The 23838-nt window shown below is 36.7% G+C and overlaps 1 protein-coding gene across 4 annotated transcripts in view; it reads left to right on the top strand.

Annotated features, from left to right (window-relative positions):
* The first annotated feature begins 1677 nt into the window (after positions 1-1677).
* fmnl2b (formin-like 2b) overlaps positions 1678-23838 on the top strand; it is a 30026-nt gene continuing 7865 nt past the window's right edge. The window contains exons 1-18 of one of the 4 annotated variants that reach the window (XM_056266916.1): positions 1678-2293; positions 4680-4763; positions 7517-7597; positions 9256-9332; positions 9422-9505; positions 11569-11718; positions 11813-11921; positions 12026-12102; positions 12676-12769; positions 13190-13264; positions 13377-13487; positions 13573-13722; positions 13887-13988; positions 15036-15384; positions 18558-18740; positions 19582-19602; positions 20505-20629; positions 21128-21330. In XM_056266916.1, the coding sequence (XP_056122891.1) occupies positions 2174-2293; positions 4680-4763; positions 7517-7597; positions 9256-9332; positions 9422-9505; positions 11569-11718; positions 11813-11921; positions 12026-12102; positions 12676-12769; positions 13190-13264; positions 13377-13487; positions 13573-13722; positions 13887-13988; positions 15036-15384; positions 18558-18740; positions 19582-19602; positions 20505-20629; positions 21128-21330 (2195 nt within the window). In that variant the 5' untranslated portion in view covers positions 1678-2173. The remainder of the gene's footprint in view (positions 2294-4679; positions 4764-7516; positions 7598-9255; positions 9333-9421; positions 9506-11568; positions 11719-11812; positions 11922-12025; positions 12103-12675; positions 12770-13189; positions 13265-13376; positions 13488-13572; positions 13723-13886; positions 13989-15035; positions 15385-18557; positions 18741-19581; positions 19603-20504; positions 20630-21127; positions 21331-23838) is intronic. The other 3 variants (XM_056266917.1, XM_056266918.1, XM_056266919.1) reach the window with 3 other exon arrangements.

Raw genomic sequence — 23838 nt, 5'->3', positions numbered from 1 at the left:
GTCATAATAAAGTGTTTCCCCTCTGTGCTTTTGTGACATTTATATTTTGTTTGTTTGTCAGAATTAGTTATGTAAAACTGGTTTAATGACATGGAGTGCTGCAATTTCTATACAGGCTGTTCAAAGCACGGCACAAGTATTTGAAGGTACCAAATTAACCAAATTTTAATACAGCATTAATCCTTCTTCTAAAATGTATTTCTGTCTTACCCTGATTCACTAAACAAGTGTTTATATTTGAGATGTTTCAGGAGGGTTTTTGCAGGAAGTTGCGTATACGTCACTGGCCTGTGCATGTCTCGTCATATCAATAGAGAAAAGTTACTCTGGCTACTTTGACGCATGTATGGAGTGAGAGTGCGAGAATGACATGGAGAGATCATAATCATAATCCAAATCATAGTCCAGGTCATCTACTGTATCATCAGCTTGCAAAAGAAGGATCAGCATGGTCCAACAATAAACCATGTAAAACTTGCTACAATTAAAAGACTTGTATGTTAGCTACAACAGAATAATCTTATGTTTGTGCTTTAGAGTCTGTGAAACTGGGGGTTAGTTTGTTAAGAAATATCCGTTGTATGGCATATCCCACTTTTCCCTCCCAAAACTGTTGCCACAATTTGTCTTCCCTGGAATTTTGTATGTTAAACCCATTAATTACGAGGGGGTGTCCATTTACTTCTGGTTTCTAATGAACTTATAATTATTGGAGAGGAATCAGGATTCCTTCAGGACTTTAGAGGGAAAAAAACAGATGATGACAGAGGCAATTTACTTCAATAAATGCTATATTATTTAGATAATGCTAATAAATACCAAATTATTTAAGCTATTAAAATCAGTTTGTTACCATAAAATCACATAGGTGATACAATGGAAGGTCATATGGTGATTAAAATAATACCACATTAAAATAATGGTGTAAACTTTAACATATACGACTGATAACAAAAATAGAAAACTATAGAAAACTAAAAATATAGGTGATATTTTACACTTATAAAAGCATACATATTGACCTGTTTACCTATTGAAACTTATAAAACAAAAACATAACAATAATTAATTAATTAAAAAAAAACATATCAGTAATTAAAGGCAACTTCATACTATAAAATCATTTTTTCATTCTTTACCATTACTTACAGGATGTGAAGATCTGTTATGAACTGAAATTGAGGCTATTTTGAAGAATCTAAAATGTAAAATAAAAATAGGTTACTTTATTTTAAGGTGCTCTTGTTAAACAAATATGTAGAGTATTACTCTGTTAACAACATTTACTAGTTAACAGATTTAACAGCATTTACTTAGGCTACTATATAGTTAAGGCTTGGTTTAGAGTTAGTTGCTTGTAATGATGCATAATTTGTTACTATTGTATCCCTAAGTATAGCCTATATAAGTAAGATGTGTATCAGGGACTCTGTAAAATAAAGTTTTACCTAAAAATAGTAGACTAATAAAATAAATGGGAAAATAAATGGGAAAAATGCACAGAATCATAACATAATAAAAACACGTGTAGTTTCTGAGTCGTATTTTAGAGCTTTACAATAAATCCATAATATCACAGCTGTACATAAACGGCAATTCAAACGCTGTCCAAAACTACAACTACCAGCATGCAACAGAACAAAACATTGCCTCCCCCTCGACTCCTCAGCATGGCTTTTTGGCACTCCCCAGCGGGGGATTGGTGCTGAAAGGCTTCATTGTGTCGGGGATTGAATGGGGGAGTTTGCGTTTTGTCGAAGTACGTCTGTTATCATCCACACAGCGCGGATTAACTGGCCTGCCTGAGTCCGAGCCATGCGCGTTATCATGCCGCAAACCTCCAGCGGTGCGTTTATTGTGCATGATACAGATAAATGCGCCCAGCTTCAGACCCGCTGCTGTTGAGTGAACGATGCTCAACAGCTCCCAAAAAAATGAGCAGAGGGCCCGACAGATACGGATTAACAATGTAGGGATGCTATTGTCGAAGTCTCTCATCTGATACTGAGCTCTGCGTGTTTACATCGATGGAGATTGTGTCTAGTCACCTATAAAGCCTGCTTATCTTTTTGGTTGCTTTTTTTGTTTACCTCTTTATTACATTTGGGAGCTGAATACGTTTTTCGAACGGGTTTACCGTCGCTGGGCATCAGACAAAAAAAAACAAAAAAACATGGGGAACGCTGAAAGTATGGATGCTCAGCTCACAGATTTCAGGGCGAGGGGCAACAAACCCCCTAAACTGCCCATGCCGGACCCGGCCGAACTGGAGGAGAGATTTGCAATCGCACTGGTAATATTCTTTCCTATCCTGAAATTGAGAAAAGGCATATATCTATGTAATCGTGTCATGTGCACAACTAGTATGGAAGCTGGCAGCTCACGCCAGCACACACGCCTCTATTGTGTGCGGTTGGCAGTGTGCAATGCTTTGATGCTGTTTGCGCGTGCATGATAGCTACTAATTACAGGCGCGCGCGGCCCTTTATTGTGGAATCCTTTGGGTTTTTTGGTCTGTTTTATGCGTCATCAGAATTGTGAGCTTGGACTCGTTCTTTTATATTGCTGTGATTATGCTTCAAGGAGTGATTCAAGGAGTCTGCCCTTAATCCAGTCATCGCAGCGTGCTCTGTAGGCCACCGTATTCCCTGCATTTGCTTTTAAATAGGATTGCTTTTAGGTACTAGGACCCGTGTGGAATGAAAAGTGGCCTACTCGCACTTATTTATATACAGATAGAGCCACAGTGTTAACATGGTATTTCATCCATTGGCACAACCTGTCTGATTGTTGTCTGTGATGGGGTCTGAAATAAATCAGTTTGTCATGAATGGCTCTTCAAGATAATGTCTCCAGGGACATGCATGCTATCTATTCTGTGATATAATTCTCTCGTCAGAATCCAGCTTGCAGTCTATTAAAATAACATTTGGAGGAGTGGTACACATTTCCCCTCAGAGACCCCCATATTTCCCCTCTGAGATCAATAAAGTGTAGGCTACCTTTGACTTTGATCATGACCTGTTTTCCCTTTAATATTAGCTGGTTCTGTTCATGTCTGTATCTACAGTGATTTGATTAATGTGACTACTCAAAACCGCATTCTTTTGACAGGCTTTACATGTGAGGTTCTCAAGGGTCTTTAATCAATGCACTTAGAAATTGGTCATCTGTTACTTATCTCCCTGATTTGATTTACTCATTGTCTTCCAAACAGACACATGTCGTTTGCTTACATTAGAGACCTTCCCTCAGAACAGTCCAGATCTAATCAGTGCATTGAGAGTCCAAGTCAAAAGTCTGTAAATCAGCATAGTGCTTCTTGCTGTGTGTGCATCGTGCATGTGTGTAGGCGTGTCTGTGAGAGGAGAAATGGAGCAGGGGAAGTGAATGCAAATCGGTTAATGCTGCCTCGTTTTCACAGATTTGCATCACAAATTCTGTCCCAATAGAGTTGACTTTTGCCGCCCAAGTCTCTTCGCCCTCTTCCAGATGTTGTGCGTTGCTCTTGTGTTGTCATTTGATGCTCAGACTCTTTGATTTCCACTGGAATCAGCTATTCTCTCATTATCATCTAGTCGAACTTGGGCTATTTTTCCCAAATAGAAGAACAATGTAAAAAGAAAGAAAAAGACATGATGAACTTAGTTTCAGTTGGTTATCTTTGATGGACTCAATTAAATTAATTTAAATGTAATTTAAGTTCATGCAATCAATTAAACTGATGCTATCAATCCATTATATTACTTAATATTTGTACAAAATAAGTGTATGGACCAAGTGTGTAACATGCATGTATAAACCACTAAGAAGACATTTTTCTCAAATTGTTATGGTGGATAGAAAATATAGGGGTGTTTATAGTTCCTATAACTATTGCAGATGTACCAGCTATTTGGAGTGTTTGGCATACTGGGAATGATATTAGTTATAGGAATGTCTTTTAGGGAGACCAAATTAGCTCCTACTCGAGAGTAGGGTATAACCCAGCACAATAGGAACTGCCAGTGATGTAAGTGTAAGTTTATGGTCCAAACGCATGCCATACGATTTTAAAAGCCATGTAAACACTTAGTCTATATATACTTACTCCACAAACATGGAAATCAGCGATGGTTGAACCAACCCCAAAAGTCCAGGCACATCTCAACTGATCATGGAGTCCTCTTGTCCACCAGATGTTGACGTTGTTGAATGCCGCGCTTAAATGATGTCGCCGTCTAGCGGTTTACATCACTTTAGAGATTCTACTGGCGCTACAAATGCAACCGGGAAAATTTAGTTCTCAGGGGACCGACCTAGTGGCTAGTTTCTATAACTGAGCTCCTATAACTACCTGGTGTGAAAGGCCCTCTCATACTGGGTATCCTTTTCAAAAATCTACAAGTCTGAAGAAGGCACTGGCATTTTGATTAAATTCTTTCCTTTTTTTTATGCTCATGATATTCTGTATGAAGTTGCAGAGAATAAATGTTTCTGTTCTGGAGATATTTAAACTGTTTAGACGGATTGGACAAAATTGTAAACGAGTTATCCACTGCTTTTGACTTTTTGTTTTTGAACAACTTGTAAAGAACAATCCATGGTGTCTCAGGTGTTTTTGATGAGCATGGTATGCAAAGAATAACTTTCCATGCATGACAAAGAAGAATGTTAACTCCTCTCTCTTTCTTCCTCAGAACTCTATGAACCTTCCTCCGGATAAAGTGAGGCTTCTTAGACAGTATGACAATGAAAAAAAATGGGAGCTGATATGTGATCAGGTGAGAGAGTCTGCTTCCATGCATTCTGCATAATGAGTCTCTAAAAAGCCAGAAAGCAATTTTATATAACCGTTATATAACCACATCTTAATAGTAGTAACGGATCACAAAACACATCATTCGGATCATTACAGTTTTTGAGGTACAACATTTTTCGGATAAGCAAACAATTCAAATGGGGGTGAGGGAGCAGTGTAACTTTGCTTTTCATTCATTACTTAAAGCACACTTCAAGTACTTTGATACCATAGCCAAAACTAACAGCTTAACTCAAGTTCAAACATTACTAAAGACAAGTGAACAGTCAGTAAAAAAACTACACTAATTACAAGCATAGATAGATACAATATAGCTAAGTTACAAATAAAGGTCTAACTGTAGTATTCAGGTTCAGGAATGTAATAATTAAATGTAAAATAACACTATAGTGTTCACTGTGTAAATTAAATATAGATAAATATTTGTTAAGCTGTTTTGTTGTGTGATTAACATTAAAGACATGGACAGCAGCCTGTATTTATAGGCTGCTGTCACTTTAAGACTGAATGCACGGATCCAATGTACTGATACACACCAGATTTGTTCTCTTCAGACATAACCGACTGTGTTTACGAGAATACTTGCCGAGATGGGTATTTTGACATCATTTTGTGTGTATGTCCGTTTAAGCGCCAAGAGATCAAGGCGAAAGAGGAATCTGTGCGCACAAATAAAAAAGAGCAAGTACCGAATTGAGTTCTCTTTCGCTTCTTCTTGTGTTGGAATGTTTTAAAATTACTTGAATGTGTAAATTGGCAAACAAAACCTCTGCAAATGATAAACTTTCACTCTATGATGGTTAAACTTTGCAATTATTTTGCGAATCGCATGCCAGCTGAACCGTGGGGCCTGGTCCGTACAGATCAAGTACACAATCCGTTACTCCCCTACTTAATAGTCAGAGCATGTTGCAACCTTCTTTTTTTTTTTACAGAAAATTGTATTATTGATTATACCCAATATTAACCCTATAAAGCCTGCCTTATATTTGATGCGCAACTTTCTATGGCCTCTAAATTATCAACATGTTTGCAAAACTTTGCTGAAAAACCTGTAACACACCTACCGTGCCTTCTGTCGTCTGATTGATGTTTTTTTTTTTTTTTTTTTTTTTTTTGCAAGTTCAAGTTTTTTTTGGTATAATTCAAAAAAAAAAAAAAAAGTCCTCTTTCAAGGTTGTATTATTTTTTTTTTTTTTGCTGTGAAATCTTTACTGATTTTTTTTTAAAGTTAAGATTAAGTTTTATATTGTTAGTAATATTTTAAGATGAACACTTCATCAACTTAGGTTTACTTTATTTTTTTTATTTTTTATGTGAGTATCAAATATGATACATCAGGCTCTTGGGGAACGTTTATTTGTACATTTGCCCCCGTAATAAAAACTACAGAGCTTTGATAATAAAAACTAAGCATTTGAATCCATCTTACGGAGACATTATTTGGAGATACAGAGTGAAAACTGATATTTATATGCATTTCATGAAAGTAGTCTGCTATAAAGATCTCATTGATTTACATTACAAGCTATTAGAATTTCATCTTAATTTTGGCCATACAAATATTAGAAAATGCACCAATTTGCTTATTTTTTGGCTCTGAAGTGTCGTCCACCCCCCTCCTCTACGAGCTTCATATTTTCTTATATCATACTATATGAGCCATCAAAGCCTGATGTATGCCAAATATGATACTCAACAAAACAAAACAAAAAAAACAACATATTTTTTAGATTTTGTCTGTGTTCAATAAACTGTTCCATTTCAAAAATGACACGACCCCCTAAACCCACTTTGACTTGAAAAGTTTAAAATATAATATGTCTATAACAAAATTCCAGTTACCATGTGTATACAATGTTCGGTGTAATTGTATTTTTTAATGTGATCTTGATATCACAAGAACCCTTTGTGGCAAGAGCTTTTTTAGTCCTACTAAGTGCTCTGTTGTGGTTTCTTGGGTTTTTAGTCAATGGAAAAAGTCAAGAGACACTTGTGATCTGGTCAACCGATTATATAAACAACCACTGGAATATACTTGAGATCTCTTGTTTCTCTCCCCAGGAGGAGACCCCTCACTTTCTTTAGTTCTGATTCCTGTTAGCATACTTTACTGCAAGAATGATTCCAATCAACCAAATATCTTATTTTATTATCTGTCACTAAATAACAGAAAGCATATTTAAATGTATGTCAATGTTTGTAAAGTTGGTAAAATGTTATTTTTGTTGCAGTTCCTGTAAGTCTGTAACACTTTAAATTGATCCAAGCTAAAAATGAGTGCAGAATATGTAATCATCCTGAAGTGTATATACACAGTGGAAAGTTCCTTTATCATAACAGCACCACTAAGTAAACAGATTCTTTATTAATACATTCTCTCTACATCCACCCTATCATGTCACCATGGCTACACTGACGTAAGAGAAGGAGAGTATGGCCGACTCTGGAAATGTTTGTCGAGGTGAAAGAGTGAATGAATGATCATATCTCAGTGATTGCCATGATGATTTTGAGGCTGAAATGGGGTTCAGAAGTGATTGGGTGCAAGTGAGACTCCATGAGGAGTTGAATGATTGGGAATTAGATCAGAGGCTAACTGAACAGAAGAGGAGGTTTGCTTAGTAAATGTTTTATGCTGAAGTTTGAACTTGCTTCATGAGGAGTGTTAAATATAAATAATAGAAATATAGCATCATTTGTGTGTCTTAACAGGAGCGCTTCCAAGTGAAGAATCCTCCCCATACATACATTCAGAAGCTCAGAAGCTTTCTGGACCCTGCCGTTACCAGGAAGGTGAGTTCCTTCATGTTACACACGCTGCCTCCACGTCTTCTCATCTGCCATATTAATAGACCACTGAGATTTAAAGATCTAGGCCTGGTATCCAAAATTCTGCAAGGGATGATAATCATTGTGTCCTTCAAGGCACTTGGAAGTTTTTGAGTAAACTGCAGATAGCATGTATGACGTGTGGATGTGTAAAGATGCCTTGAATTAAAAATGTATGCAAAATAAGTCTGAGTGTATGCAGAAGGACAAAAGCTACAAAGAGAAATGTCTCCTGCATATTTTACAGCTGCATCTAATGGAAGAAGTAATGGAAGAAACCACAAACTCTTAATTTTAATGTCCCATCCAGAAGCCCTTATTGAATTTAAAAGGGCACGTACACACTGCAACAAAAGTTTTAGAGCTTAATCCTGTTCTGTTCACACAGTTCAGTAATTTACAGGAGTGACAACCGCATTCTAGAACCAAATTAACTCCTGAAAAATGCAGGTAGTGACAAACCCATATACAAAATTTCAATGCAGTGTGTACGGAACCGAACTGGACAACAAGTTGTTAATGATGTATTTAAACGCACATCAGAGTTATGTCTCTCTTCTGTATATGCTGTGCAAGAAATCACAGGGAAAGAGGTATGAGCCTTGACTCATTCGTGATGCCAGGATTGCAATGTATTGCATAATTACACTGTAATGTTAAATGGCTATAATTGGTGTTTAAAAACAAATAATTTCCATCGAGACATCAGTAGTTGTATTAATATCAGAAATACTGGCCTTCATTTATGAAAAGATGCCATTAAACAAGTATATAAAACAGTACGTCTTTATGTTGTTTCTACATTACCGATAACTCTGAAGTAATTACATTATAAAATATATTAAAAACGTATTTTTAATCGCGATTAATCACCGAAAAAATACGATTAATCTAGTTAATTTTAATCTCTAGAATACATTTTAAAAATAATAATAAATAACCTAAAGTTTTCCAAAAAATTGATACGTTTTCTTTTAAGTCTATGTGTAAAAGTACTGTTGGGTGGGTAAAAAAGATTATTTTCAATATCATCAAGCTCAAGAAAATATGTAAAACAAATTAATAAAATATAGCAATTAAAAAAAATAGATAAATGTAAAATATTTACTTCCTAATAAGTTGACATAACCCTTTAGAAATTAAAAAATGTATTACTTATAACTTATTAACTGGTTTCAGTGCTTTAATCTTTTTAATTACTTAAAAATTCAACTAATTCGCTCTCAGAATGCAGCGTTTTTTTATTTTACAAAAGGAAAAAAAAGAAAAAATTCAAAGTAAATAATTTACACACAATTAAATATATTTAACTAGCCTGACATCGTCATACTCAGATTCTAGTCAGAATATGACCTCAAATGTTGTGGGCGGGGCTAAATTCAGCTGGCATCCAGGCTAACATTTTTTCACATTACAAATGAGTCTTACACATGAAAATATGTACCTGCCTTGATATTTTCGGAAAGGGTTGCCTCACAAAGGGGATCATCATATAAGTCCAGAAGTGTCACATTTAAACTTGTATGCAAATTGTTTCACACTGCGACTGGCTTTTACAACTGTCCACCCAAGTTTAGTACATATTTGCTCAGAAATGGACATCTCTTCCTATTTCTTCACAGAAATTTAGGAGGCGAGTTCAGGAGTCAACTCAGGTGCTCAGAGAGCTGGAGATATCTCTTAGGACCAATCACATCGGGTGAGTCCAGTCAATTAAGTTCATTTTCAGGCTTTCGAGGAATTCAGTTGGGAAAAGGACAGGTTATTAAAATGTTTTGTTCTTCACAGGTGGGTGAGAGAGTTTCTCAATGAGGAGAATAAAGGCCTTGATGTGCTGGTGGAGTACCTGTCTTTTGCCCAGTATGCTGTAACGTAAGTAGTTCCTTTTTCTTGTCAATCTTAATTTGAGTCAGTTTTTGTCTTTACTGCTGTCTTTTGTTTTCTTTTAACTTTTATATTTGGTTTAAGCTTACTGCTCACTTACCATCTCAGAACACCTTGAAATAAGTAGGGGTTGTCACAACAGTCGACTGTTGTTGCTGAAATCCTTTCACCTCACTGCTGGGTCACAGTTGCTTCTGACAAATGAATGGGAGTGATGAATTAAATTAGTGCCTCTTAGCAGTGACAGAGTTTGATGGATGGGAATGTGTAAGGTGTATTTTGAGATCAGTGTGAAAGCAAGGTAGAATACAATTAGAATAATTTCAGAATCTTGTGATATGATTAGTTTTAAGATGCCATGTCAGGTTAAAAATATATATAAACGTTAATTTTGCCACATAGTATTTTTCATAATATTTGCCAGTTAATAAGTAGTTAAATGTATTATTGCTGAAGTTCAAGTGTGGGTTGATGCTGAGCCAGGGCTGAATCCAGGCATGACAGGGTCTACTGAAATGTGGCATGGGTGTCTACTAGGGCTGTAACGATACTCAGCCACCGCGGTGGTGCGGTTGTCAAGTTCACCGGCACAGCCCTACTAATAGTACTTTAAAGAGATGGTAGCATTGGATCTGGACGGGAAGGATATCTCTGGGAGTTGGAAGGGGTGTGTCGCGATTCTGCCTTCTCACACCGCGACACAGGTTCGTTCGTGGATCTGATTTTCTGAAACCGCGATTTCGGTTTCATATCACATATCGTTAGAGCCCTAGTGTCTACAAACTCTAGACTTAAAACTCATCTGTTTATCCAGGCTTATGTTTAAATCCCCATAGTCCGCTACTAATCCTGCTACATTTATTCTGTAGGCTGGGAACTATTGATCCATTCTTTATTAGAAGCTCTAACATTACTTCCATTGTTTCTCAACTCCAGTCCTCAGAACCCACCTCCCTGAATGTCTCCTTATTCAACACACTAAGAAACTGATTAATTGATTCAGGTGTTTTTTTTAGTGAGACATCAAAAACACTAGCTATGTTTTTATGGACACCTTTTGTTTCATTCAGAGATCATGAAATCATTCCGATTGATGAATCTGAGCGTAGTGTTTACATGTACGCCCAAAAAAGATATGGGGTTGATGTGCACTTGTGTATATATATGCGACAAGTTTCAAATCGGATTTGATCTTTTGACATGCTCACACTGCACAAATATACAGAGTTTTCTGCTGTTGCCGCATACTAACCATCCTCCTTGTCTTTCTTTTTAAAAAGCAGACTTCTATTTATCTATTTCAGGTCCTAATTAGAAGATGACAAGCACATGAACCTGTGTGTTGTGCTGCTTATATATATCAAGCAGGAAAAACAGCCAATTTGGCCAATTCTGATTGTCGTGGTTACATTATGACTCTTTTTTTTTTTACGACTGTGCTACTAGTCCGATCACAAACGGGGGTCTATGTAAACATAGCTACTGTGGTAGTTAGGTTCCCAGGACTGTAGCTGAGAAACACTCTCCTAAGGTGAAGGAAAAGGAATTGAAGTAATGCTTGTGCAACTCTAAGGGCCACTTGCATAAACATTGTCACTGTATTAAGACTGGTTAGGCTAGGCTAGGTTAGGTTACTATGGAACCACTCTCTTGAACGGCCTTAAGCATCCTGTTGGCACTCATAAACAGGCCTGGTTTAGTTTAGTTCCTACCTGTCAGATTGATACCCTGTGTATGTGTGTGTGTGTACGTTAAAGAACAACTGCCAAAACAATTGTAAAGTATGGTATGCTTCAAGGTTCAATTTTAGGCCCATTGTTGTTTTCCTTATATATGCCCCCTTCAAGTGATTTAAGCAGTGAAATACAACAAATTTCGAAGACAAAAGTCATTTGTTACCTTGACGGATAACAAATAATTCCTTTAACTAAGCATTCTTTCTCAACGAGAAGTTGGGAGGACATAATGTTTTGTAGAACTTTTGAGAAACCAAAATAACACGTAGTTTGTGTATTGTTTATGCTTTAAACAACACTCTTATTCTCTCTCAGGTTTGATGGAGACGTAACAGAGAGCACCACAGGTGAGATTTCCGTAGATACCCCCTGGAGCAGGTCTATAGAAGATCTCCATGGTGACAGTAATCTACCATCACCGGTTAGCGGCAGCAGCATACCACGGTCCACACGGCATTCCTTAAGGTAGACGCACACAAACAAACACATTTGTGTTCACTCTGTAAATTGGAACAGATTTTTTTACAAGACAGCCCTTAATGTGTTATTGCAATCTCAGGTCTAATACTTTGCCCAGTCGCAGAACTCTGAAGAACTCCCGTTTGGTGTGTAAAAAAGATGACGTTCATGTCTGCATCATGTGTCTCAGAGCTATTATGAACTACCAGGTAAGCAGATTATGAAAGTATTTAATTTTGTTCAGCTGGTTTTTCAAAGGTATTTGAATCTCTTTTTGTTTTCCCCTTGTCTATATCACACACTCTGTCTGAAGTATGGTTTCAACATGGTCATGTCCCACCCCCATGCTGTCAATGAAATTGCTCTGAGCCTTAACAACAAAAATCCCAGGTAACACCACACACACACACACACACACACCCAAGTATGTACTGGTTTCTATTAACCCGTATATATTTGAAGACTTCATCATTGCCCTCAAACATTTCTCCAGTTTCTGTGTTTAAACCTCTCAAATGGTTGATGAGAACCCTCTTATCTGTCAAGGCTTTCATCCAAACCGTTAAGCTATTACATTTGATCAAAGACCTTTTTTGGAAGGGGTGTTCTTTGGAAACTTTAGCTATAAATAGATGAATTGTCTGTCATTTGTGCTGATTAAGGTCAATAGGAGATAACAGTTTGCAACTGAGACTGTTCCCAAAGACTGTGATACACAATCCTTCAAAGCCGTTAAATAAAACGTCTATGAATAGTCCCTTGTATAGGTGGGTTAATTCCAATGTAATTTGCCAACCGTAAAACCAATAGGATCACTTGACCTGCCCCTTGGAGATTTCTTGATTGGTTGTATTTGGAGTCTTACATTTTTCCTTGGAATGTTTTAATCAGAGTTTGTAGCACAAAGTATTTTGTGCAGGTTTGGTTTCTTGATGTAAATGTCCTTTTGTCTCTATTGTGCAGGACCAAAGCCCTGGTTCTGGAGCTGCTAGCTGCTGTGTGTTTGGTCAGAGGTGGACATGAGATTATCCTAGCTGCTTTTGATCATTTCAAAGAGGTAAGACAGGATATTCTACCATAATTTATGCATTACATATACTTCACTCTGATGCACATTCGAATCGTTTTTTTCCCCTTCATAATAACCGTAGCCATCGTATTGAAATAGTCAAATATTTAATCAATTAATCTGATGCATTTTATGTAGTTAATTAATTAATTCAAGACAACAAAATAATGTTTAATTATTGGGTTTGGCAGCAGCATTTCAGTTGTTGAGCTTCAATAATTGCATTTTCGCAATAAAAACAATGGAAATTACTGTGTGATTATTATAAAATGAACATTATAGATTTAATTAATCATAGGGTTTAAGACGGAACTTCTACAAAACTATTTAAAAGAAAGCTAGCAAACTGTCAGAATTGAATGTTTCCCGTGTGTTATTAAAATATAACTTGTGTTTTGTGTTTCTCAGGTTTGCTCGGAATCCCAAAGGTTTGAGAAATTGATGGAACACTTCAAAAATGAAGACAACAATATTGATTTCATGGTGGGTCTATATTACAGAGTCCTTTCTCTGTCCTCTGGAGTGCCTTTTAAACTTTCATGCTCTCACTACTACTGATGTCATATCTCATCATCATTCCCTGTTCGTGACTCAGGTGGCGTGCATGCAGTTCATCAATATTGTGGTGCACTCAGTAGAGGACATGAACTTCAGAGTTCACCTCCAGTACGACTTCACCAAGCTTGCTTTGGATGACTATCTAGAGGTATAAAACTAATCAAAGTGCTCAAGTATATTCTCTTTACGCTCACTCAGACACTCATGTCTCCGGGGTGTGTTTTTGTGCACAGAGGCTGAAGCACACTGAAAGTGATAAACTCAAAGTACAGATCCAGGCATACTTGGATAACCTGTTTGATGTGGGGACGCTTCTAGAAGACGCAGAGACCAAAAACGCTGCCCTTGAACGTGTGGAGGAACTGGAGGAGAATCTCTCACATGTGAGCGAAAGCACAAACACCACCACCCTTTTCTTTGTCTTTTCCAGAACTGATTCCTAATTCACATCATTTGAGTCATTTTTGGTATTTAAGTCTTCTAACTTTAGCCTGAATGCTGCAGCATCTTTCCTCTCTCTCATTCGGTCTCTTTTTCATGATGGCAGATGGGCGACAAACTCTTAGAAACAGAGAATGAGGCCATGTCTAAAATCGTGGAGCTTGAGAAGCAGTTGATGCAGAAGAACAAGGAGTTGGATGCCGTCCGGGTCAGTATCACACCACCAGTTTGGATCTCATCAAATGGTTTATAACAACCTGTCAACATGATACTACATTTTACTTTTGCACAAAATCAATAAATTGAATAATTTGAAACAATTAGACGAACAGGGCTGTCAATTTAACCCATTTGTTTAGTGCAAGTCAGTGTTAGATTAGTATTATTTATGTACTATTATAATATTGGTAACACTTTACAATAAGGTTCATTAGTTAACATTCATTAACCACCTTAGTTAACATGAACTAAGAATGAACAATAGTTCAGCATTTATTCATATTAATTAATATTAATTTCAACATTTACTAATACTTTATTAAAATCAAAGGTTGTATTTGTTAACATTAGATAATGCACTGTGAACTAACATGAACAAACAATGAACATTTGTATTAACTAATATTAACAAAGATTAATAAATACTGTAACAAATGTATTGTTCATTCTTAGTTCATGTTTGTTGATACATTAAGTAATGTTAACTAATGAACCTTATTGTAAAGTATTACCATAGTATTTAATAATATTTTGAATTACCTTTTATTTGTATTTTTTCAGGTTTCAAGTTTTAGTAATTTTGTCATTTTAATTGTTTTTAAAATATTCTATTTAATTTTAGTAGTTTAGTACTTAAATTTTTTTTGTTTCAGCAAGTTGTCAAGGCAATACTTACATTTTTTTTCAAGTTTGTCATCTAATATTTATATTCTATTTTATTTCAGCTTTATTTTGTGTAAAACATACAATTTTTAATTGGTTTAATTTTGGTTACCAATAACGTAACAACACAGCAGCCAAACTCATCTATATAGTCATGTTTGTATATTTAAATTTCATAAATATAGAAATCTGTATTAGTTGATCAATTGGACGTAATTAGATTTCAACGTATAATGGATTGACACTTCATGAACTTCTATAAATATTATGACTATGGAAACTTAGTAATTTGTTTAATAACATTGGATGTTTTAACGCATTTTTTTGTCTTGCTTAATTTCTCTGTTTGTGTGTGTGTGCACATGCAATCCAGACTGTGTACCGGGACGCCAGCTCACAAGTTCACACGCTCCGGCGGATCGTTCGTGAGAAGGACGAGACCATTCAGAGGCAGTCCACGCTAGAGAAGAAAATCAATGAGCTAGAGCGCCGAGGCAGTCTCCAGATCCAGGTGAGGGGTGAGGGAGATGGGGAAGGAGACGTGTCTCCGCTGCCTTCACCTCCTCAACCCATGGCTCTTTCTCCCTGCCCTGATGCCATGGCCCTGGCCGGAGCCTGTGCAACATACAGCTCTGGCAGCACTTCCCAGACAGGCACCCTTCGAGCAATGGCTACACCTCCTCCTCCTCCCCCTCCACCGCCTCCAATGGCATGTTCCTCTGGTGAGTAATAGTTCAGAGCACATCTTTCTACAACTAAAGATAATTAATATGAGTTTTGCCCAATGTGAATGCCATAATTGTCTTTAAATGGGGATGGTGTAGCCTTGAAGTCAGTTTGGTGTGTCCCAGGCTTAGGCTTAAAAAAAAAATTTGTTTGGTTCCGGTTTCCGACCGACCCTGTCAATTTATGTGCGACCCAAATTTATTTTATGAGCTTGGGGAAGAAATAATAAAAATTAAATAGCCTAAATACACAAATAAAAAACTGAGGCGAACTATAATTTACGTTTTTGTACAGCACGCGATGCAAGATGCCTGTCCTCCAGCAAAACAAACGAGGCAGCTACATGGTCGTTCACACATCGTTCGTCAAACTGAACTATAATACATATACAAGTATTTTTTTTGTCATTAAGGACACTTTTATTCATATACGCACACATACAAATCAAATGCATGCATTCATAGGCACGCACACACCACATTACAGAGTAACCTCCATCCGCCTCCCAAGTTTCATTAAAAATCATCCCAAATCCCAATACCCTCTTCTGCTGTCTACCACTTATTTCGCCATGTATTTGTTCGTTTCTTTTATTATTTTATGCAATCCAAAACGCTCTAACCTGCCGCGCTTCGTATCTCCAGAGCCCGTCTAACTTGTCCGGGACAAATGGATTTTTGAAGGACAAGTAAAAGAGAATTTTACTTGCCCGAACGGACAAGTAGCCTGATTAGAACATAAATAACAAACAAAAAAATAACTAGGGAATCACTAAACCGAGAGAATGATTCTGATTTTATTACATTTATTGTAAGTTGCGATCGATTGTGGATAATAAATGTATTAGCCTGCTGACGGTGAGGTGCGCTGTTGACGCTCGCGCAGCCTCTCGAGGAGAAATCTACACACATGAGCGCAGCACACACACAGGTTAACAACATACTGCCTCTAAAAAATCTAAATGTGGAGTTTCTATATTTTAACATATGTGTTAAGCAGCCTCAATTATTTTTCCTGAATACCATATCACGATTGAAAATGTGACATTGATTTCCTACAACAGTTCAATAAACAGTTAAAATCAAGTCACTTACATTTTAGATGCAATATTGGCTGTTTTTGTTCTGTTGCTGCAGCGAAAATAGTTCCAAACAAAAATCACAGCAGAACCACGGCACAGGAACACTCAACCTGTTTTCATTACTGAATGATTCAGCATTTTGACCGAATCGGTTGAGTCAAAGATTCAATGACCCATTCATTTCATCTGTCTCATTCTTGAATGAATCAACCGTTTAAACGAATCGTTTGAATTAATGAATCAATGACTCACTCATTAATACGGCCGCCTGCCGCCACCTATTGGCAGTTTAGTGTTATGTTTATAAGTAGCCTAGTATACTTCTTTCCGATGTTTCTTATTTGTACATTTAAATCAATTTCATAACATTATTTTATGCAATTGTAATTTTTCAGTGTAAATTATTTAATTTGATCAGCCCTATCTAGGGTAACAGTATGCTTGATCTTTCATTTTAAATTCCTAAATTTGATCAATAAATTCAATTATTTAGAATAAGACGACACTATAGGGCATTTAATAAGATTGGGGGAGGGGATGCCCTTCAAAGGTGCAGATATTACAATATGCCAATTTAAATATCAAAGCTGATTGAACACTGATGAGAACATTGCTTCAGAATAAATACATTTAAAAATTTTAAAAAATCCGGACAAGCAACTTTTGAATGACAGATTTACTTGTTTGGAGGGCAAGCATATGAAAAGGCTTAAGGTCGAGCCCTGAATAATTTCCCTACCTATCCCTTGCTGCTGCCACTAAAAAAAAAAAAAAAAAAAAAAAAAAAAAAAAAAAATCCCTACCGACCCATGACCTCAACTGACAACAAACCAGAACCAAACTTTTTTTTTTTTTATGCCTTAATGGTCAAAGGTCCTGGGTTCAAACAGTGGCGTTGCTTAAAGTTACGGGTCCTGAGAACTAAATGTTTAAATGACTATTAAACAGAGATCGACCGATTTTTGTATTGATGTGTCCAATAACTGATATGCAATTTCTGAATGCTTTTTTGGTCACACTTTAGATTAGAGTCACTAATCACAACTAACAATGACTTTTGCCTCAATAAACTCTTAACTACTTTATTAACTATTAATAAGCAATAATTAAGTTTAGGTATAGGGTACGATTAAGGATGTAGAATATGGTCATGTAGAATAAGGCATTAATATGTGCTTTATAAGAACTAATAAACAGCCAATATCCTAGTAATATGCAGTGAGAATTGGACCCTAAAGTGTTACCGCTTTTTTTTTTCTAACAAATGATTGCTACAACCATATAAACAAAGCTCTTGAAAAAAATCAGACCACTGCAAAATGGTCAGTTTCTTTGGACTTACTATTCATAGGTGTGTGTTTGAATAAAATCAACATTTTTGATTCATTCAATAAACTACTGATGACATTTCTTCCAAATTTCAAATAAAATATTGTCATTTTAATTGGTCAAAATAAAAAAAGATGCAATGTTTTTAGTTCTCGGGCAATGCAAAGAAAAGTTCATATCCATTTTTAAACAACACAGTACTAATGTTTTAATTTCAGAAGAGTTAAGAAAACAATATTTGGTGAAATTATGTTTAATGTCACTTTTGGTCAGTTTAATGCATCCATATAAATATGCATTTATATAAAACTAACAATTTAAACAATAATAAAAAAACAACACTTTCTTAGGCCAATTTTTTGATGAATTGTTCATGGACAAGCCTGAAAAGTGAAGCCAAAACGTGGAGTTGACACACGTCGTCTTGTCTTTTTTTTACAGTCTATGTTTATGAACAATTAATGTCGTGTCCCCCTCGGTTGAAATCCCATCCCACTTCGAGCACTGACTCTATTACCCTGCTTTTGCTGAGCAATGTGTTTGCAACCAGTGATTCAACAGAGCTGCATAATGACTGTGCCAGCAAACATTGTTAGTTTGTGGGCGCACTTGTTTAAAGAAACGTGTAAATATCCAAACCGATTATAATTCAATCTCTTCTAATTACTCATTCTTTGTTACAGAAGCGTGCTCAAGCTTGTTGTCCTCAGTTAATTATTTTATTGTTAGTGGCCAACACTCTCTCTTCTTTTCCTGTAGTTTCTAACGAGTCATCAGCTGCTCTCGCACCGCCTCCTCCTCCTCCTCCTCCTCCTCCACCACCTCCACCTCCTGGGCATTCGATCGAGATCTCTGCTCCCTTACCTCCACCTCCCCCTCCTTGTGCTCCTCCTCTCCCAGGCTGCGGCACTCCCACTGTCATATTCAACTCTGGATTGACAGGTATGTGTGTATGTGTACGTGAGTGTTTCAGTGTGGAGGTCATTGCAGATTTATGATTTTATTTATTTTTTGTCTGCTTTGAATCATATTTTTTCGGTAACACGTTAGATAATGCTTTAACTAACAAGGAGCAATACATATGTTACAGTATGTATTAATTTTTGTTAAGGTAAAAATACAACTGTTCATTATTAGTTTGTCAGTTTAGGTTCATTAAATAATATCAACGGATAAAACTTTTGATTTTAATAATGTATTAGTAAATGTTAAAATAACAGTAACTGCGATAATATTATTTTTTTATTATATGATATTTTTCATTGTTAGTACATGTTAAATAATGTAGTTTACGAATGTTAACAAATGGAACCTTATTGTAAAGTGATTTTATTTGTTTCCTTAAATGCTCCACCAGTCAATAATTAATAATTGAGCGCCAATAATAATTGAGCACTAATCAGCATGTTAAAATTATTTCTGAAGGGTCGTGTGACATTAAAGACTGGAGTAATGATGCTGAAAATTCAGCTTTACGGTCACACGAATAAATTACATTTTAAAATAGGACACTGTTATTTTAAATGATATTAATATTTCACAGTTACTTATTAATTTTACTGTATTTTTGATCAAATAAATGAGACTTGGTGGTGAGCATTAGAGACTTCTTTCAAAAATACTTTATACAAAAAACTTAATTATTCTAAACTTTTGACTGGTAGTGTAATTGTCCAATCTTTTGTGGAATAAGCATTTTCTGCTTTCTCTTTCTAGACTTTTGTCATTTACAACTCTCTAAACATTTGTTTTTATCTACTCTCTTTTTCTCCTGCCCTCAAAGATGGACCAATCAAGCTCTTCTGTAGGTTTCCTGAAATTTGTCATAGCCACCATTTGCTGTCTAGTCTAGGGATGCACCGAAAGTTATCGGCCGAAAATGGCATTTTCGTTTTTTTGGCCAAAAGAGAAAAAAGCCCGAAAATATGCCGCCCCGCCCCTCCGTATTCAGCGGTCAGCATGTTTCGTAACTTTGCGAGCGGCTCCGCTTTTCCGTTCCGTGTGTGTGTGTGTGTGTGTGCTGCGCTCTCTGCTCTGTTGCTCACGGCCCAAAAACTCCACTCATGTACAAATCACACTCAAAAAGTCCGCTCAAATAACGTGCCGACATGAAAATTATCTGTAGTAAACTTGTTTCTGTTTGCAATAGCCCAGTAAAAATATGCTGTAACATGCTGGGCAACGCTGGTAAAGTGACGCTACCCTCTGATCCGCTCCCTGCTATCTGTTCACATGCTCTGATAATAATAGCTCTGTAGGACTGTACTTTATTTTGATAATTGGTCAAAAATCTGATTATGTTGCATAGAACTGAATGAAGAATAATATATTGATATTTAATATTATTTTAATATAGGGCTATTTTCTTTCAATTTTGTGTAACTTTAAATCAATTTATTTTATTGGCTTGTAGTTTTTTTTTCTTTAGATTCAGTCAAATGATTGCATTTAATTTAAAAGTCTAACAATAATACAATTATACAAAAAATAAGAAATACATTTTTAGTTTCGTTTTTCGGCCAAGTGCATCCAGAATTTTCGGTTTCGGCCCAGAATTTTCATTTCGCTGCATCCCTAGTCATATTGTGTGTTGTGTGTCTTTGCTTAACATGTTATCATCCATGCTTGTGATTGCGTTCATTTTTAATCTCATTGAATAGTTAGTAGATGCTTGGGTAGTCACAGGCCTCTTTTCTTCCTTGGCAGCTGTGAAAATTAAAAAGCCAATCAAAACCAAGTTCCGCTTGCCGGTGTTCAATTGGGTGGCTCTGAAACCAAATCAGATCAACGGCACTGTCTTCAATGAAATCGATGATGAGAGGATCTTGGAGGTATTTGTCTACAGCACTTTATGTGTAAAAAGTGTAATCTCTATCAACTCTGCATGTATTATACCACTTCAGTATCATATTTCTGTTTGAGTTACTTCTAAATAATAGGTAGATGCTCAGTTTAGTTTCAACTCGTTTTTTAAAAGTACATTCTTTAACCATTGCCACTGAAATGACAAACAACGACTTACTAAAATGCCTTTCGCAACTTGATGTACTTCAATAATCTGACGAATTTCCAGGTGAAACAGTAGGTTTAATGGGGATTTTATTTAGTAAAATAAGAATTGGTGCTTGGAGTCATTTTAGAGGCGGAGCAAGTACATTTTGATAAAATATTGAAACATTTTTATTTGAAATAACTGGCACAGTGAATCAGGGAACGTCCTTGCAGTCAATTTCTTTTTTCTGTGTTGACTTTCATGAGGTTTGCATTTTTGGTGGGTCCATCCAAGGAGTGCTGTGGACAGCTCTTTAATAGAATGCTTTGGTTTGTAGGATTTGAACGTGGATGAGTTTGAGGAAATGTTTAAGACCAAAGCCCAGGGCCCTGCTGTTGACATGACGATGCAAAAGCAGAAGGCTCCTCAAAAGGGCCCCAATAAAGTATCTCTTCTGGAGGCCAACAGAGCCAAAAACCTCGCCATCACACTCCGCAAGGCAGGGAAGAGCCCGGAGGAGATCTGCAAAGCAATCCAGACGTAAGTTCCCCTTTGCCTCAAATCTCAAGATAAAGATGAACCATATTTTCTGTGAGATGGTGTTTACAACTGCGGGATTGTTCGTGTTTATCTGCTTAATAGAGCGGCAGTCAGTTCTCGCGCTCACCGTGGTCTTCGGCATCTTCTTTTTAGGCTGTAACCTGCTGTTCATTCCACAGTTCAGCTCCTGTATCTTGTATCAGCTGTGTTTGGTTTGGTGGTTTGCTTTAATGCCTGTTGCACAAACTCTGAGTTTCAGGGTAAGTTTAGAGTTGACAAATTCAAATAAATCCAGCCTGGTTTGGATCAGGTTCAACGGGCTCACAACGCTCGGTATAAGCGGTCTCTGTCAACTCAGGTTTAATCCAGAGTTTGCGATTTAACTCTGAAGCACGTGCACCTGAAAGCCAATCACACAAAACATGGAGAGCGTCAGTTTGATTCACTTCTCGCGAGAGAGCTGGCGCAATTCACTTCTGCGCTGAGATTAAGAGATCATTAGGAAAAATATCATGAAATTAAATACATTTACAAAGCAGGAATAAACACTGCTGCTGCAGTGAAAGTTTGAGAAGGCAGCTGAAAAAAAATATCTGACTAGATCAATGCAAGTGAATCAAACAAATAGGCCTTATAATTTATATTAGCTCAAAAGAATACACGTAAGCTTATTCTGTTTATAGCAGAATAAGCTTACGTTGAAGTTTTGAAGTTTTTAAATTGTTAATATTTTGGTTGCTGTGCAACATTATTTGTTTAATCTGATCTGTTTTTTTTTTTTATTTAAATTAATGGGTAATATTCTCGTTGTTATTTATCCCCCTGTTCACTGGAACATTAGATTTAATGAATATATTTATTATAACAAATCCAAATAACGGAAATGTTTTTATAATCTTTATTGTTGTTTATTATATATGTGGGCAATTGTGACAAAGAATTTCCCCTTGGGGATTAATAAAGTATTACTACTACTAGCGTTCTTACCCATTCTGCATATATAAAGCTTGCATTTATATACACTCACCTAAAGGATTATTAGGAACACCTGTTCAATTTCTCATTAATGCAATTATCTAATCAACTAATCACATGGCAGTTACTTCAATGCATTTAGGGGTGTGGTCCTGGTCAAGACAATCTCCTGAACTCCAAACTGAATGTCAGAATGGGAAAGAAAGGTGATTTAAGCAATTTTGAGCGTGGCATGGTTGTTGGTGCCAGACGGGCCGGTCTGAGTATTTCACAATCTGCTCAGTTACTGGGATTTTCACGCACAACCATTTCTAGGGTTTACAATGAATGGTGTGATAAGGGAAAAACATCCAGTATGCGCCAGTCCTGTGGGCGAAAATGCCTTGTTGATGCTAGAGGTCAGAGGAGAATGGGCCGACTGATTCAAGCTGATAGAAGAGCAACTTTGACTGAAATAACCACTCGTTACAACCGAGGTATGCAGCAAAGCATTTGTGTAGCCACAACACGCACAACCTTGAGGCGGATGGGCTACAACAGCAGAAGACCCCACCGGGTATCACTCATCTCCACTACAAATAGGAAAAAGAGGCTACAATTTGCAAGAGCTCACCAAAATTGGACAGTTGAAGACTGGAAAAATGTTGCCTGGTCTGATGAGTCTCGATTTCTGTTGAGTCATTTAGATGGTAGAGTCAGAATTTGGTGTAAACAGAATGAGAACATGGATCCATCATGCCTTGTTACCACTGTGCAGGCTGGTGGTGGTGGTGTAATGGTGTGGGGGATGTTTTCTTGGCACACTTTAGGCCCCTTAGTGCCAATTGGGCATTGTTTAAATGCCACGGCAGACCTGAGCATTGTTTCTGACCATGTCCATCCCTTTATGGCCACCACTCTGATGGCTACTTCCAGCAGGATGATGCACCATGTCACAAAGCTCAAATCATTTCAAATTGGTTTCTTGAACATGACAATGAGTTCACTGTACTAAAATGGCCCCCACAGTCACCAGATCTCAACCCAATAGAGCATCTTTGGGATGTGGTGGAACGGGAGCTTCGTGCCCTGGATGTGCATCCCACAAATCTCCATCAATTGCAAGATGCTATCCTATCAATATGGGCCAACATTTCTAAAGAATGCTTTCAGCACCTTGTTGAATCAATGCCACGTAGAATTAAGGCAGTTCTGGAGGCGAAAGGGGGTCAAACACAGTATTAGTATGGTGTTCCTAATAATACTTTAGGTGAGTGTATATATACTGTGTGTGTGTGTGTGTGTGTATGTATGTATATATATATATATATATATATATATATATATATATATATATATACACACACACAGTGTATATATATATATTCATATTAATTTAAAGATGCACTCATTTTTTTCCTCAATTTGTATTAAAATCTAGTACATCGTGAATCCATCTTCCAAACTGTGTTTTTGTCTTATCCTGAATCTCTATGGAACGCCTATAATAAATGTTAATATTCAGACTATTTTTGACCAGGCGGGACGACAACA

The sequence above is a fragment of the Rhinichthys klamathensis genome, unplaced genomic scaffold (assembly GCF_029890125.1).
Source record: "Rhinichthys klamathensis goyatoka isolate OS25496 unplaced genomic scaffold, OSU_Roscu_1.1 h1tg000254l_1, whole genome shotgun sequence".
Classification (NCBI taxonomy): domain Eukaryota; kingdom Metazoa; phylum Chordata; class Actinopteri; order Cypriniformes; family Leuciscidae; genus Rhinichthys; species Rhinichthys klamathensis.
Note: the sequence above shows the minus strand (reverse complement) of the source record. Positions and strands in the feature narration are given on the sequence as shown.